Source organism: Lepisosteus oculatus, chromosome 10 (assembly GCF_040954835.1).
Source record: "Lepisosteus oculatus isolate fLepOcu1 chromosome 10, fLepOcu1.hap2, whole genome shotgun sequence".
In the NCBI taxonomy this organism is placed as follows: domain Eukaryota; kingdom Metazoa; phylum Chordata; class Actinopteri; order Semionotiformes; family Lepisosteidae; genus Lepisosteus; species Lepisosteus oculatus.
Window position 1 is genome coordinate 19,266,936 of NC_090705.1, and position 17,093 is coordinate 19,284,028.

Consider the following 17,093-nt stretch of genomic DNA (forward strand, 5'->3'; position numbering starts at 1 on the left):
GTAAACATCCACAAATTTTAATAAGAATTAAGCCGATGAAGCAGAGATTCCGACAGTATTTTTGTGTAGAAAACCCAATATTTAAATAAAAAAACAGCTTGTGTTAAACCTGCGGCGCTGTAAGGACGATAGCTAAATGCAATATATGCACAGCGAGTGTCCATGAACTTCGCTCTATTTCTCTTGCAATGTCCACCTCTTTTTTAGTTAGTGGTAGGAGGGTGTTTTTAGCGCTCGACGGGAGACACGGAATTAGAAACACACTTTTTGGATCGCGTTTAGTTTCAGTCCCACGCCGCTCCATAATAGATATGTCGTATTCCTCCCACTTCATGGATTTTAAAGGTTCGGCAATACCTAGCTCCATGAAAAAGCTGGTGGTGACGAGGCTTAGCCCAAATTTCAGAGACGCTGTATCTTTGCAAACTGTTCCCGTCCCGACACCCGGAGATGCCGAATTGCTCATCAGAAATCGGTGAGTTTTTTTTAATTCTATATATATATACACTTAATCATTTTGTGAATAAAAGGACTATTTCCGCTGTGATCGTCGAAGCAACCTTTTTTGTGTCTTTAAAATATGATAACATTATCTGAATAATCGCCTGTATATGCTCTGGAATAAATCCTTACCTCTTTCTCTGCAGCTACGTTACTGAGTTATTGCCAGTTGTAATCAAACCAATCATTTGTGCAGAATGAAGGTTGGAGGGAGCTAATAATGTGGAAATATTTCCAAGTTCCGCCCTAACATCTGTCCATCCATCCATCTCCGCATCTGTCTCTATCTGTCTCTATTGATGTTTCCCTACGTCACTAACCCGCAATCAGAAACTCGGTGGGGAGCAAAACGGGCAGAAATAGTGAGAGAGATTGAGAAATTGCTATGTTCGGCATTCGGACTGCAGTAAAAACCAACACGCCCAGGCTTCATTAACCTCTGTGCATACGGCATGGTTTCCCTTCAACGATATTTTTTAAGAAACTATATATTAAAAACAGTTCATAATCTATGCTTTGAGCAGATAAGAGAGAAAAACCAACCTCCAGAACGTACGTCTGAGGCACCAAGTGATTAATAAATTACTTGATTTCAGCATTAGTATACTGTAATCCGTAATGCGTTAGTGTAAATGGTGGCTGTGTGGAAATGTTTAAGTCCGAATAGCGATATAAAGACTGACTTCCACGACCGGGGACAGTGAGATTGTCGTGGAAGTCACAGTTGTGTGAAAAGAAATTCAACTTTTTCTCTGCTGTCCACATGTTGTATTTATATCCGGTTGTTTATTTTTGTAAAGAAAACCTTTGTGTACAGCAAAGGCATTTCTTCCCGTAGATGGCTGTAAATATTTCGAATTGATTGCATTTAGTATGTCAAGTCTCAGATTGTCTTCCACAACTGAAACTGTAGAGAAGCTAAATAATCCTAGCACTACAACCTACTGTAGATAAAATGGCCCTTTCTCTCTGTAAAATGTTTATTATTTGCAATTTAGCTTATCACTTTTTGTTTGTTTGCTTTTCTATTTTGAAAAATTCAAATGGGAAGTTCTTGGGAGCGATTCTGTGTCTTAAGTAAATAGGGTGAGCAATTCGCATTCGGTTTAGAAAATCTAAATTATTAATAAGATAATTCTTTTTCCAGGAGTTCCTAAGGATTAAAAAAGATCAGATTTAACCAAGTTTATGTAAGAAATAATGAGGCAATTAACGTCGCGATTAAAAAGGAGGCATTCAAACCTTAAGGTTTGGACGTGGTGTAGCAATCTCATTCGTCTTTTCAGATTTAGAACTGTTGATGGGACATTTAAAAATCAATCTCAGGACAGCCGATTCTAATCAACGAGTGTTTTAATTTTTAAGTCATGTTTTTTTAAAATTAAAAAATGTGTTCACGACAACACAAATACTTAGTGTTTTTTATGTTTAAAAAGAAATGTACTGTAGATGGTCAAAGTTTTGCTTTAGAGAATGAGTTTTTACACTTTTCCTATTACGATTGTCCATGTTAATTATGTTTCTGATGACAGGCTACTTATAAGCGTACTCCTTCAAAATAATTTTAAAAAGTTGCATTGGTAAAGGTTTCAGAAGTGAATGCGAGAGCATCCTCCTGTTCTGTTTGAAATGTTCTCCGAATTTACAGACATCTTCAAGAAAACCGAGAAGATAAAGCATTTTATTTCTTTTCTGATTGTGATGTCTAATTAGGCAGGTGAGGTTGCACGCCATGTCACAGTTTAGTCTTTTAAGAAGGTATATGCTTTTCGAATTCAATAATTATTGTTACAGAAAGAAGTGAATATACTTGTCACAATTTCAACGTGGTATTACTGAAATTCGTTTGTGGAAATGTTTTTGTTACTATAGATCAGTAATAAGTTTGTTGCATTTTCTTCTCCGAAGTCCCAACCAAACTGTTCAATGCTTACAGGTTTCTCAAATACACAAATACACCCTTAAGACTGTAGTATTTAGCATTATTTTCTCGAAGGCAATTTGATTATCTCGGGAGTATTTGGGCCAGAAATTCTGGAGATATCTAAAATTGCGTTTAGCGTAAAATGAAAATAATGCGGTTCGGATGAAAGTATTTCTTATTGCTATTAAATCGCCATTACTGCAATTCTTCTTCTTATTTTACAATGGAACTAATTATTTATGTGCTTAGATCTCTTTTAAATTGACATATGAAATGTTGAAATGATATTAGGTAGGAGTTTTAACGAGAACTCCAGTTTATTTAGCCTCACTCAGAATCTTTTGAGTCTTCAAGCGCAGAAAAGGTTCAAAGCCTTCAAGGTTGCAGACCTGAGTGCACAGCAAAGAATATCAAAGACCTTTTAAATGTGGATCTTTGTAAACTGTGACAGTTGTTGTGGAAAGGGGGTCATCTAGACATTTAAGAATACGCCTTTATAGGCTTACATTACTTGGATTGTAATAAAAGAGCTTTAAAACGCACCACACGCATCAGCAAATAAATCACAGAAATCGCTGTAAAAACGTCGCGAATATAGGTTACAGAGAGGTAGCTAAAGTGCTGCAAGAAACTAAGGTTCCCATTTTAAGAGGAAATCGAACTGGAGGAAAAAAAAGGCTCCAAAGAGATAAACACTGATGTGCTAATGTGGCACAATGAAAATGATTTGGATAGTTTTCAAATGTTATTATATCAGGGTTCATTGTCAAAAAGCATTTTTTTTTCAGTGTAAAAATATCTTATTTTTTTGAGGGGAGTGGTGTTGGTAAATCGTCTGAGCTGTCCTGTTATTAAGTTGTTTCCTTAGCGTGTGTTTGCATATTTAGCGCGCAGCGCGACAAGTTAGTTATCTCGCTGTTAACCGCACTGTCCTGTCTCTAAAGGCAAGGACTGCTGCCTGTTTTAAGGTGACAGATTTTGTTCTAGGTTTACTTTTTGTATCTCGGACAAGTTAGCTTCAAATAGTCAGATGTCTGTTGGTATGTGAATAGATGAGCACAGCCTCCGAAACAGTTAGTGCTCGTAGCGCCCTTGGAGAGGAATCGGCGAACTGCTGGGCGGCTAGGAAGCGCTCCGCTTTTGCTGTGCCAGTGGTCTACGTGTTTTTATAACACCTTCTTTTAATTCTGAGCAACCTTTCTTAAGATGAAAACGCATATCTAACACATATATTAAAGTTTAAAAAGTTGCACACAAATCATTGTTTTAATTATTTTTATTTAAAAAAAGTAGATTTAACTTTATTTTTCACGTTGGGGCGCTCCATCATTGCGCATCCTTTGAAGACACAGCAAGTGCTGTTAACAATAATAACGGCAACAATAATGACATCCAATTTATTCGTCAATAGATGAATCCACACTTTTCATAAATAATGTTAACAAATAAAATTTCACGTCTTTAGTTTTGCATAGATTCTTAAAACATTTGAATTGTTCGACAAAAACTGTTTTTTCAATCATTCGTGCCTATTTGTGATCGCTCTGTAGTTTAGGGATCTAGTAATTAAACCTGGAGCTGGTACGTCCTGGATGGCCTGTATATTTCCTTCTCTACCTAGTACATCTCGGCCTTAGGACGTGCCAGCGGGGTGGCAAGGGAGAGAGGGTAGGTCTTACTTAAAGCGTGAAGCGGGACGTTAACTGGTGGATTTTATTACATTTGTAATTATATATATGTTGTGTGTTTTTATTTGTCCACGCGCGCACCCATTTTAAAAGACGATTTGATCTAGATTTTAAAGAAAAAAAGGGTCTCTGCAGAAAAATGTCCTGCCATCTGAGAGTCAATTGATTGCAGATGCTGGCGTCGGAAAACAGTGAAATTAGTTAAATAAACTCGAGAGCTCCGATACATAATGGTAGAGAGATGAGAAGCGAGATATTCCCACAGGTCTAGCCTTTGATTTTTAGAAATGGAAAAGTGTGGATATTTTTCATTTGCACTTTTTCTTCCTTGTTATGAGGTTAGTTATATTTTATATCGGTGGATTGGGTTTACTGTTATCTATCGGGGCCCAAGCTGTTGAGAGCAGAGAATGGAGGGGTGGAGAGATGCTGAAGTATCAGCACCCCGGAGAAGCGTGCCTTCAGGGCACGTCCTGAGCATCTGGGAACGGTATGAATAGTGTTGCAAGAGTACCCGTCTACCTGTTTTCCGACTGGTACAGTACAGTGCCCTGACCATAATGCCGTCAGTCAAACCGACTCAAATCAGAGCTGTATCGGTTCGCAGTGGAGACGGGGAATCGGGAGACAACAGGAATCGTCAATCGCTACTTAGGTTAAATTTGCATGTACTGTATTCAGCTATCAGGTAACCTTCCTGCAGCGTGTTCACCTCGCTCCTTCTCCGATTGTTGTCAGCTGTGTCTGGAGCCCCTGTAGTAAATGAATTTCGAACTACTGCGTTCACCTCTTCTGATAGAGGATTTCGTATAGGCTTAGTCTAGTTAGTGCGCTGATCAATTTATTTGGGATGAACAATCAAGGAAAACACATTTTTGTTTGCGTTTGGATTTGCACCTGACCTGCTCCTTTGAAAAATTGAAAAATTCATGGTTCTTGGCTCATTTTGTGAGATTTATATATAATCAAATGTTAAATTGATGTAATCTGTGGTGTCACAGATCTAAATAATAGCACTCCCTGACTGAAATCTCTCAGTTCACCTGAACTCTTTTCTACTGCTTGCAATGATAGATCAGTGTTCTGTACACCTTAGAAATCACTGATTAATATGTACTGTTAATGTTGATTAAACTGTGAATCAGTGTACAGTATGTCATACTTGAAAATGTACTGTATGTATGTAGAACATATATACAATATATATATATACAGTATGTTCCTAGAACAAGGCACGGGCAGCGAGTATTTAAAATAAGCTGCGATACTGTAAAAATGCATAGAAATGACTGTTTAGAAAACAGGTTCTATTGGCTGCTCTGTGCATGCTGTGCCTTGGTCATTAAGTTCATGGCCCCATGGATGATTCAGTTCAGATACCTAAGTTTTTCAGCCAACCGGTATCACCCTGCAGTTTGATTCATAGGTAAAGAGAGCTGGGAAATATCTTCTTGCGCGTGTCCCCGCTACATGCATACCCTGTTCAAGAAAGTGGAAAAAGTCACGCATTTGCAACAATTAGGGGTTTAAAAAAATCCTCTTGCATGTTCTGTTGAAAGACTGTGCTGTTTATAGAAAGATGTTTTCATATAAAGCACAGAATAGACAGTCTGCAGTGAGGTAATTTTTAGTGATTTGAACTTCCTTCCCTAGGTTTGCTTAAACAATCATTGCAGTAGGGTCTTGCGAGAGTAGGATGAGTGGAGGGTTTATTTCAAAACCTTTTGATTTCCAGTGCTTAAATGGAGACTCTGGAAGTACCAATGGCCTAGCATGTTATCTCACTCAGTCTCCTTTGATTTCGTAGAGCTGCAAAACCATATTTCTGCAGATCTTCTTGCCGTTTTGTTTTACGGTCAAAAAGCAGGCAGAAAATACATCATGTAAAGGTAGTAGTTCACAATTGTAAATTGTTCGCATCTCTTGGGCATCATGACTGACAGTGTGAATTGTATAGCCTTTATTAAATTGTGCTAAATTTTGCCAGTGTGAGTATTTTTATAAACAGTAACTTTAGAAAAGGAGCAATTCTCCAAACATTAGAACAAAGTGTTCTGTGGCCATAGACTGTTGTAATTACACCTCAAACGGTTTTGTGTATCCTGTGCTGCTGTGGGTCACGTGTAAAGATGAGTCACAGCTCAATGAAGTTGGACATTTGGAAATTAGACTCTTGTTTCAAAATCCAAGCCAACCAATATTAAAACATCATTAAAAAGATTTAAATGTGTATTTTGTACTTGAATCTCTCTCCAGTCAGTGAATCTCTGTGGTATACAATGTGTTTTGTTGCAATACAACCATGTTGTGTCAGAATTTCTTCAGGAAGTTTTCCAGGAAGATGTGAATCACTGACAAACTAAACTGAAATGTCTTGATGCTGCAGATGCACTGAGCAGATTGAGACTGAAATCTTGAATCTCAGACAAAGGGTTTGAAGTGCTTGCTTTGAAGGAAACCCTTTAAACAGCTACAGTATTTAATAAATACATAATGATCCAAATTATTCCTAATTTATTATATGCAGGATGGCATCACAAATGTTTCCATTGATATGCATGTCAACTTTAAACATTCACCAACAGTAACATGTTTCAGTTCCTGTTTTCCTTACATGCACACTGAGGCTTTGTTAACTGTCATGCTGTCTGCAAAAGCACATCTCCCAGTTCCTTTTTCATGGCATGTGACCAGTTCTTTTTTTCCCCCCCCCATTTAGATTTGTTGGCATCAATGCATCTGACATCAATTACTCTGCCGGCCGCTATGACCCCACAGTCAAACCGCCTTTCGATGCAGGGTTTGAAGGCATTGGTGAGGTAGTAGGACTTGGCCTAAGTGCCAGTGCCCATTATGCAGTGGGCCAGGCAGTGGCCTACTTTGGAGAAGGGGCCTTTTCCGAGTACATCGTTGTGCCCGCTCAAAAAGCTGTCCCCGTGCCTGGGGTGAAACCGGAATTCCTCACCCTGCTGCTGAGCGGAGCCACTGCTTACATCAGTCTGAAACAGCTGGGCGACCTGTCGGCGGGAGAGACGGTGTTGGTGACGGCAGCGGCAGGGGGAACCGGTCAGTTCGCCGTGCAGTTTGCCAAGAAGTCCCAGTGCCATGTCATCGGGACCTGCTCCTCGGACGAGAAGGCTGGCTTCCTGAAGTCCATCGGCTGCGACCGCCCCGTCAACTACAAGGCCGAAGACCTCCACGCGGTCCTGCGGGGGGACTACGCCAAGGGCCTGGACGTGGTCTACGAGTCTGTCGGCGGTGAAATGTTTGACCTGGCTTTAAACTGCCTGGCCACCAGGGGGCGGCTGATCGTCATCGGCTTCATCTCCGGGTACCAGACGCCTACAGGGGTCAAGCCGGTAAGGGCTGGGACCCTGCCAGTCAAGCTGCTGCAGAAGTCAGCCAGCGTGCGCGGGTTCTTTCTGCCTCACTACCTCACCGAGTACAGGGAGGCCATGAGGCATATGCTGGAGATGTACGAGAGGGGAGAGCTGGTGTGCGAGGTGGATCTGGGAGAAACGGCTCCAGAGGGAAAATTCACCGGCCTTGAGTCCGTGTTCCGTGCTGTAGAGTACATGTACTCAGCTAAAAACATAGGAAAGATTGTAGTTGAACTGGCTCACCCTGTTAGCAGCAAGTTGTGAGGTGGTCACCATTTAAGAAAGTATCAAACATAGATACACGGGTAACAAAATTGAAATGGCCTGATTGATAAATCAATTGAATTTCGCTAGTTTGATTAGTAAGCAGTGATTTATAGCCATTTGCTGGGATTTGGGGATTAAGAGTTTGAAACAATCATTATTCCGACATGGTGTTAATTTAATGATTAATTTTTACATGAATGTATTAAAAGAAGGCGTTTAAAGGATCCCCTTGATCCACCTGCGTGCTTCAGGTTAAAAAGCTTGATTTGCAAGCCGGGGAAAAGAAAGAATGGGAATTGTTGAAATTGCAGGGATGCAGAAAGGGGTTAGGAAAATTCTTTTGTCACGTTTACAGTAAAGACGAGCTAAAACGTGAAAGGAGAGGAGTGTAATGGCCTCACAGATGTCACAAAAACAAACGTATGTCATGCAAAACATCAGCAGCTCTGACCTTTTGTTTTGTTCAACCTGAAATGTTGACATGTTCAGCCTAAATCCTCATTTTCCTGACATCAAGCTCCTCTCTCGGGATGGCACTCTGTCCCCGGCTGCAATCCTGTTCAAATAGACAGGCCTTTCTCCCCATGTTGTCCTGCTGGCTGGAGAGGAGGCAGCCAGCTCGGGCGATCAATGTGGCTGATCACAACCTTCAAGCCGATGCCCTCTCGCAGTGCCCTGTAAAGATCTTGCACTTCTTATTTTTCAGCACAAAATAAAAATATATATATATATTTATTGTGGGGGTGTGCCTTGTTTTTTTGTCTTTGACTAGACGGCTGGATGTTTTATAAAGCCAAATGATTTTGAACTGGTTTTAAATTAAAGTGAGTTAAGATGAAAGGATTTAATAAGACTGAAATCTGAACATTTTTTTGTTCTTTGCAGTATCATCTGCTCCAGGCCTGCTTGCAGGTTCTGTCCGTGGTGCTGATGCCTCTCTCACTTCAGATTGTCTGTGTAACACTTGCCAGTGTTGCCAGACAAATTGGAAAGGGCCAGAGTATTTTAACCAAGATGCTGATGTGCTGTTTGTGTCATTTCTCGGAATTTGGAGTAATTAAACCACAAAGTTTTCAAGGTTTATGTGCAGTGAAAAAAGCACAGTCTTTTACTTTGTTGGCTAGATTAATTGTAACCGAGCATCCAGTATTGGGAACTGGAGCATTGAGGCTTTGGGCTTTTGTTGGCATGTGTGTTTAGTCATACAGAAGTTTATAAAGATACAGCCATCCCATATTATAATGAACATCCTCCAAGCAGAAAATAGTTAAAACTTCACATCCGTGGTATGCATATTGTACTGTAAAAGCTTACTGCATAGCCACCTGCCTCAGACACAGCATAAGGCTTGAGGTCACATGACCTTATGTCGATGCTACCATTTGTTTATGTTTTTGTGCTGGGTGCTTTCTGAAGACAGCCCATTCTAACATGAGTATAACCGGGACTCTGTCTAAAATCTAAAATAAACGTGTGTATATAGCTTGAGCAGTACCCCATAACATTTTTCTTCTTTAACTGATCTGTATTAGAACAAAGTGTGACCAGGTTGGACTGTGCTCCTGCGTAGCCCCAAAAGTGTCCAATGAGCAGGACAAAACGTGGCATGTTATAGGTAAATGCACAGGAGAACCATTGGGCATATTTACTGTAGAAGCACATTTGGAGGATTAGTGAACTCTAATTATCACTATTGTATCAAGCATTTAAATAGGGAGAAGCCCTGAATCCTAAACAAGCTGAAGGAACATGGCTAAAAGAAAACCTTAATTGTATTAAACTAATGAATACATTTACATTTAACTGAAGGTGCTCCTGTAAGTGCACAATATGAAAGCTTGCATAAGTTTACAATTCTAAGGTGTGATTTTTCACTTTAATCAGCACTAATCTCAGGTAAATTTACATGAAGAATAAAATGTAAATGTTTAATTCTATATATAGACCCCATTTATTTTTCTAGGCAATGCATCTGGATAAATAGCTTTAACATCAGATGATCAGATGAATGATAAAGTGAAAGTCTAGATTAGTAAAGCTATATAGAGGTGGCTCACAAGACATGGCCATAAACCTGTTGGAAATGAAGGGTATTTTCTGGTCTTGAGACCACCTCATGAAAACCAAAATGCCCATACTCTCAGATTGACATGTAAAAGCAATGTTGTCTCACCAGTGTACACGCCAGGGGACAGAAATCATACTTCTCTCCACTGTGAGAAACAGGCAGTAGGCGCCAGTCGAGGCTTTAGTGAGCTTGAATATACACAGAAGTACACTGGAATAACTGACCTATGGCTGGATTCTGAGTGGCATGACAGAGCAACCTACTGCAACAGGCTTGTGCCCTCCTTTTCCTGCAAGGATCAATTAAATGCTAGGTGCTTGATGTCACATCACCATTTAAGATGATATCCATTTTACTTTCTTTCTTCCCTTTAATGAGTGCATAATAATGAACTTGGAATGATTGGTTATTTGCCCTTATGTAGATAAATAGCCAACACTATCTCCCTTTTGTAACACTGAAATAGTTTCTAAACCAGATAGCTGCTAATTGTAGAGCCATAGAGCAGTATTGTATTTATCAGTGCATTCATGGTATTTAGTCATTAATACATTTGGTAATGGGCTAGTTTGACACTGATGGATAATTTGGATAGTCAGCAGAATGGATGAGGATTAGACTCTAGCTAAGGACATTTTCTGTACTTCTTAGGGTTGCATAAACGGAATAGCAACTTGGGCTTTCTGAAGTGGTCACCAAGCCACAGGGGTCAGTCTGATCTCGACAAAGGGAGTGGATCATATCCAACACCTCTATGGTGGAAACTGCAGTGTGAAGTAATGGGATTTAGTATGTAGTTACAGTACAGGGCCATGTTCAGGAACATATTCACCTGGACAGCAACATTACACACCAAAGGGCCATGACATTGTGAGTGTGCAGCAGAGGGTGTACAGTGAAGTTTTTGCTCCCTCTTTACTCTTTTGGAAAAACCTGTGGTCCTATGTCTGCCAACAGCCATTATTTAACTGTGCATTTTTCACTTTACAGTTGTGAATTTTCCAACTGACTTTACAAGCAACTTCTATGCATGCATGCTGAGGAATGTTTGCTTAAGCTAACGGTAGGACAGGTATAATTTTCCTTTCGATGTAGGATTTGTAGGTGCCCCATTTTGAGAGCTATTCCATAAGCTGCAGTTCTAGTTCTTACTGTATGTCAAGAGGAATCTGTCAGATAAGGACACACAATTAAAATGTCATTTTGTACATCAGAGTGGGCAGCTTAATGAAGCCTTAAGGAACAATACATTCACATCAGTTCTTTGTGAATGCATAGGGGTATTTGATCAAAATATTGTTGAAGAAACTGTAGCTTTAGTCATTTTGTGGCTGATGAGCAGCTCTAGATTCATAATTAAAATAGCTTAAAACCCACAGAAAGTGGCCAGTAGTTTTTTCACGTTTTGATGGTCCTGCATAATATTAAGGAGCACTAGAGAATAAGCTATTGCATAACGGAATGTTCAATGTCCACATCTAATGACATTTAGCATCAGACGGAGTGCTTTAGTGTAAGAGAGAGGTTAAATTAAATTTACCTTACGTATTATAAATAATCCTGTCACTTTTCTGGATTCACCTTATTCTGCAATGTCAGAGTACAGCTGATATTTTTTTTTTGTTTTTAAGCCTTTACCCTTCCTCCTTTTCAGATAGTTTCTGTGGACATAATCGCATCCTAAATAAATGTAATCTATCACAGGCTTTATAGTTACAGTTGTGCTTAAGGAAAATTAGTCTGGCAAACAAATACTGTACTTTAAATCAAAATCCTGTGCTTTTTCAGATTTAAATTTAGTTTAAAATTTGTCTCAGTCACCAAGCTTGTTCATCACATTTGCAGTTTATTTAGGATCGCAGTGTCCCCATTAAAGCTATAACAGCTTTCTCTTTATAGAAACTGGGTTGTGTTTGCCATAGTTTTGTCACAGAGTGCACGGATTGGCTGAGACAGCTTGAGAAAGAAGACCTGTATGAAGGGATTCACCTGTCCTCTGTGCTGATGTTTGGGATTCAGAGGTACAGTGGAATTAGCAACAATGAATTATGCATTCCAGGTGGGGGTATATTAAATCAGATGCTCAGATCTAACACCAGTTTTAAAAGAAATATATACAGCTGTGAAAGTAGTCTGTTGCTATTTTAATTCCCTAGTTCTTCCTGCCTTGACCTTGAGAATTTAATTAGAAGTTTAGCTTGGTCTCAGACCAAACACCCAATTGCCGTAAAAACAACGGGATGGGGGAGGTTTTATACTAGTGAGGTTGGAAGACGTAGGAACCCAAAATGCACGTCTACCATTTTTAGTGCCAAAAAAAAAATCTACCATGAAGAAATTTCCATGTGATGGGGTACCTGAGGTAAAGTCAAACATTCTTGTTCCTGCAAGTAGCCAAAATAATTAAAAGTAATTGTTTTACTCAGTTACCATACAGTATAAAACGATTACCACACAGATGAAAACCTTTCCTAGCCTTTTTAATTTTTTGTCTTTATGGATAGCCATGACTTAAAAATATAATGGTGACAGTTTTTGACCCCTTAGACTTACTTACATTCGTTTTTAGTGGCACAGTTGTTGCTGAGAGACATTAAGGTTTTCTGAAAAGGACCTTTCAGATTCCTTAACGTGAACAGAACACGTAGTTTACTGTCAAGTCGTCGACAAGTCTCTATGCTTTTGTCCAACATAAACTACAGTATGTATTACTTCATCCATCCAAACATTTGCTCAGTATCTCTTACACTCTTGATTTATAAGATACACCTGAGTGAAGGTCACTATACTGCCCCAGCACCTTGAGACTTTCGGAAAAGACACACTGCTTTTATTCAGTAGAATAAACTAAGGTCAATGATGCAATTTAGCTTGGCAGCTGCTATCACAGTTATATTCATTCCCCTGTATTTTCACAGGTTTTGAAAGTGATTAAGTCATTTTTTTTAAAAAAAAGAGCTTTGCCTGCCCAGTGCTGGTGTTGCCATATTCAGAGTGTGTTATGTAATGAGACAGTAGGTGTCCTGACTCAGTCTTGACTCATTGCCTCAACAATGTGGTTGGTCCCATTGGCCATTCCTGACTCCAAGCTGTGGTAATTCTTCATTGTCAAATTCCCTTTCCTGGCAAAGAGCACCACAAAGGCACTGGGCTTAGAACAGAACACCCCAACACAGAACTCGGAAGTGCTCTGCCTCAGTACTTAACTCATGTCCTCCATAATTGCACCCATGTAAAATTTAGAGTGGGCTATAATGTTCTCCCACTCACATACAAGGGACTGAATGGCTTCTTGCAAGTTATGTTAAGGATTGATTGCATGAGTGCAGTCCAGATATTAACCTGAGCCCCTGTAGAACACTGCCCAAATCTATTAGAAAGGTATCGCTGCTTGGCAACTTCAAGAGGTGTCCAAGCTATGGACAATAGTAAGTTATATACACATATTCCTTTGCAATAGATCAAAGCCAAGACAAGACAAATCCAGAATTAGAGAGATAGTCTGGAGCATTCCATTACAATGTAATTCCATTGAAAAATAAGGATTCTGGAGCCATTTCATGCCAATAAATACTTACAATAAAAGGGTGAACATAAGTTCATAGCCTCTTATAACTTGTGAAAGCAAATAATGATGCAGTTTAAAAATGAGTTCTGTTGACTCTACCGTTCAGAACAATAGACATGTGGCCAATCTGTTTTGCTTCATAAGACTTAGAAAACTGAAAATGGCAGCTTTTGTCAACATGGAAATTATTTTTTTTCATTTCTTAGATTTTAAGAAAAGAAAAGTGAGTGGCACAGTTGTGTGATGGTTAGATCTGCTGCCTCTTACCTCTTCAGTCCTGGGTTTGATCCCCCACTGGCTGCTGTCTGTGTCCACATCTTTTTTTCCCCAGCTGGGGGTTTGCGAGACACACTGGGAAGTTCAAGTAATGTTTGCCCTGGATGGACTGACCTCCTGCCTTGCCTTGCATCCTGTGCTTCCAGGATAGGTTCTGTGTTATAGCAAACATAACCAGTTTATGTAACCATAGTTCCAGTAATTAAGAAATGACTTGCACTGTTTTGTTAACTTTAAAGTTAGACCACTATCTTCAGTGTTATGTCTAAAAACTGACTTAATATACACTGTAATGGTTCTTTTGATATGCTACATATTTTCTATTCTTCCTTTTTCAGTACATTTCCATACTGCAATTGGAGGAAAACAAATTATTAGCATTTGTGTTTTTAGACATTTTTGCCATTTACTTATCAAATATCAGAATTTATCCTCACCTCACATACTGTACATCCATTCTCCTACAGTGGACATATACAGTATACTGGTGGGGAAAAAAAAACAACATTTTCTGGAATGAGAATACTATAGTTAAAGCTTATGTACTTTCACAAAAAGTTGTCAGTTTGTTTTAAGCCCTCTGACCAGCAATACAGCTGGTGCAGTGAAGCATTGCAACTTGTCACTCACACGAAAGCTCGTTGGGTGCACTTTTACCCAACGAGGTCCATGTGGAACAATGCCTGATCAGGTCACCTTTAAAAAGGCCTTAATTCAAAGCTCAGGTCACTGCAAGAAGGCCACACTTAGTCAATTTTCTGTGCATTCCATAATGCCTCAAATGTCACCAGGAGCAAGGGAGAGGGCCATTGGCATGCTGTAGGCAGGCATATCATGTGCCACCACACAGAGAAGGTTTCAGCAGACCGGCAGGACAGATGACCGTCCAAGATCCAGTCGCCCTCGAGTGACCACACCAGAGCAGGACCGACATCACACTGGTCCATCTGAGAGATTGTTTCAGATCTGCCCTCCATACTGCTGCTGAAACTGCCGGCAGACACAATGCCCACATCAGTGACAGGACAGTGAGGCTCCATGTTGCTGGCCTTAGAGCAAGGCGACCTGTCAGAGGCCCTCTGCTCACACCACCTAGACGTCACAACTGACTGGCTTGGGCAAGACAGAGGCTGCGATGGACTCGTCAGCAGTGGCATCAGGTCCTCTTCACCCTGTTCCATGCAGACGGGAGGGGTTGCATTTCTCCCCCCCACCACCAGTATATATACTGATCTGAACTTCCCCTTTGTCACACTTAAAGTATTCTATTACCAAGTCTACGGACTTGCAGAAGCTCCTTAACCCATTCCTCTTAAAAGTGAAGGGAAGTCTGTAGGCCTCATCCTTTTACTCAGGCAGCTGTTTCCTCAGCCAGTCAAATTACACCAAAAAAAAACTCTAAAACATTTAGTATATTATACTTATTAGGATCTGACCAGCCTACTGACATGTTAATTACAGGATGGATTGGAAGACTTCAACAACGGTTTTGTAGTGTCCTACTAGTATACCCAATTTTTACCAGGGAAGGTGGTCAGGAAAATGCAATTTTTAGTAATACAGTGCAGTATTAAACTTTCATTTCACCCATTTGTTAACTTCAAGTGGCACCATGTTTATGAAGCTCCCACATTCTGCAAGTTAAATTTTAGTTTAGGGCAGATTTGCTATACTCAAATGCCTCCCTGACACACTCAAACAGAAGTGCAAGGCGTTTGAGCTCTCACAAAACCAAGTGAAAAAGTAATGACCCATCTCCTTACCTCAAATGCTGATATTGCAATTCCCTGCAATGACTCACCAGGGCAACTAGTCTCCTCAGTAGTTATGATGCTTCTTATGCACAGAGGGACAGACTTCATCTCCTAGCTTCTTCACTACACTGATTGACATTTGATCCTTCAGGCAACCAGAAAATTAGATTCCTCACCTCAGTGTAGCACAGGTTCACTCCTGCTCATATACAGTAGGAGTAGCCCACTTTCAAAGCATTGAAAGTGTTTCACACAGACATATAAATTTCTTCATCTTCAGTTGCAGAGCCACAATGTCTACCACATATCCTATATCCATTGCTTTCCCATCTGAGAGCTAGCTAAATAGCATTTCATTATACCATACCTGTATATGAGTATGATGACAAACTTGAACTTATAAACTTGAACTGCATGTATATTCCACTTTACTATAATTCTCACAGTATCATTTTTTATATTGGAATACCAATATTGTGGGACCACCTGGGCCTGACAATGAAGTCTAGAGCATTAAAGACTCAGTGTGTAAAGTTCTTTAAATTGTATTTACAATCCCCTGACAGAGTTTCTATTAAATAATTTTGGTAGACACTCTCAATATAATACCTTAAATACTGTACTTCCTTGTGCCTAAAAGTCCTACAATTACAGTAACTTCCATTTCCCTCATAATCCAACCTTCACTTCATAGATAACATGTAGTCATGGAAACATCTCTATAATAAATACTAGGACACATAAAACCACAGCAATCAGCATGACACACACCTCTTATCTCAAATCATAGCCCAAGCTTGGTCTCTCTCTTTTATAAGGTTTTCCCTTACTCCAAGGGTGTGGCTAATTGCACAGGAGCTTATCCCAGCAGCACCTTTCCCTCCCTGGAATTCCACTCATTCTTCTCTGTGCCCCATACTCGCATTCCCAGGTGTGTCTAATTCGGTACCTACTTCCAATTAGTCTCTCATCTGCCATCTTGGCTCAAGGCCACACTCTGGCCTGGGTTTGAGCCAAGATGGTGGCTTCCCATGGAAAGCACTCTGTCACAGGGAAGCTTTAGTTAAGCAAATGTGATGCATGAATCTTGTTTCTGTTATCAAAATCCATTTAAATCACTGCAAATTTACTTGATATTTGGAAGCAATAATGACAATAATATCTCACTGACAAGTTCTCAGGCCTTTACCTACCCACTCCAGTCATTATTGGTGACATTTTCAGATCTTGTTTTTATCTTCCATTGTTAATTAGCGCCCTTTCCCCCATTTTTATTAGAGTGCCTCCATTTCTGTTTTATTTTTGTATTTGTTGTATATTATTGTTTTGTTGGAAGATAAAAACTAAATTCAAATATTTTTTTTAATGCTGATCCTCTGCCACAATAGATCAAATAGTTTTACATTTCAAATGTATCAGGGGATGCTCTGATGAACTTACAGCCTATCTCCCTTCATCCGGAGGTTGTTCTGGTTGCTTTGATGCAACGTCTGGGTCTCATTACCATGAGTTTAGTCATCAGGGAGGGGGGGGGGGGGGAGTTTGGTAAAGCAGGACCCCTTGTTAAATGTTTGTCTTTCCTCTTTCCTGTCTGTTTTACAGTGTCAGGGACTGCTTTTCTCTTGAGGGCTTTCTGCAATGTGATTTGAATGATTTCTTTTTTGTCA

At 39.9% G+C, this 17,093-nt stretch overlaps 2 protein-coding genes across 2 annotated transcripts in view; one reads left to right on the top strand and one right to left on the bottom strand.

Annotated features, from left to right (window-relative positions):
• Nucleotides 1–781, bottom strand: part of tshz1 (teashirt zinc finger homeobox 1) — a 40,611-nt gene extending 39,830 nt beyond the window's left edge. Inside the window, exon 1 of the mRNA XM_015357148.2 lies at nucleotides 634–781. The gene's annotated coding sequence lies outside the window, so the exon portion shown is untranslated. The remainder of the gene's footprint in view (nucleotides 1–633) is intronic.
• The window catches only part of LOC102693835 (prostaglandin reductase 3), an 8,601-nt gene extending 106 nt beyond the window's left edge, over nucleotides 1–8,495 (top strand). The window contains exons 1-2 of the mRNA XM_015357149.2: nucleotides 1–475; nucleotides 6,833–8,495. The exon at nucleotides 1–475 is cut by the window's left edge and continues 106 nt beyond it. Of these exons, the coding sequence (XP_015212635.2) occupies nucleotides 189–475; nucleotides 6,833–7,757 (1,212 nt within the window). The 5' untranslated portion in view covers nucleotides 1–188 and the 3' untranslated portion in view covers nucleotides 7,758–8,495. The remainder of the gene's footprint in view (nucleotides 476–6,832) is intronic.
• The last annotated feature ends 8,598 nt before the right edge of the window (nucleotides 8,496–17,093 follow it).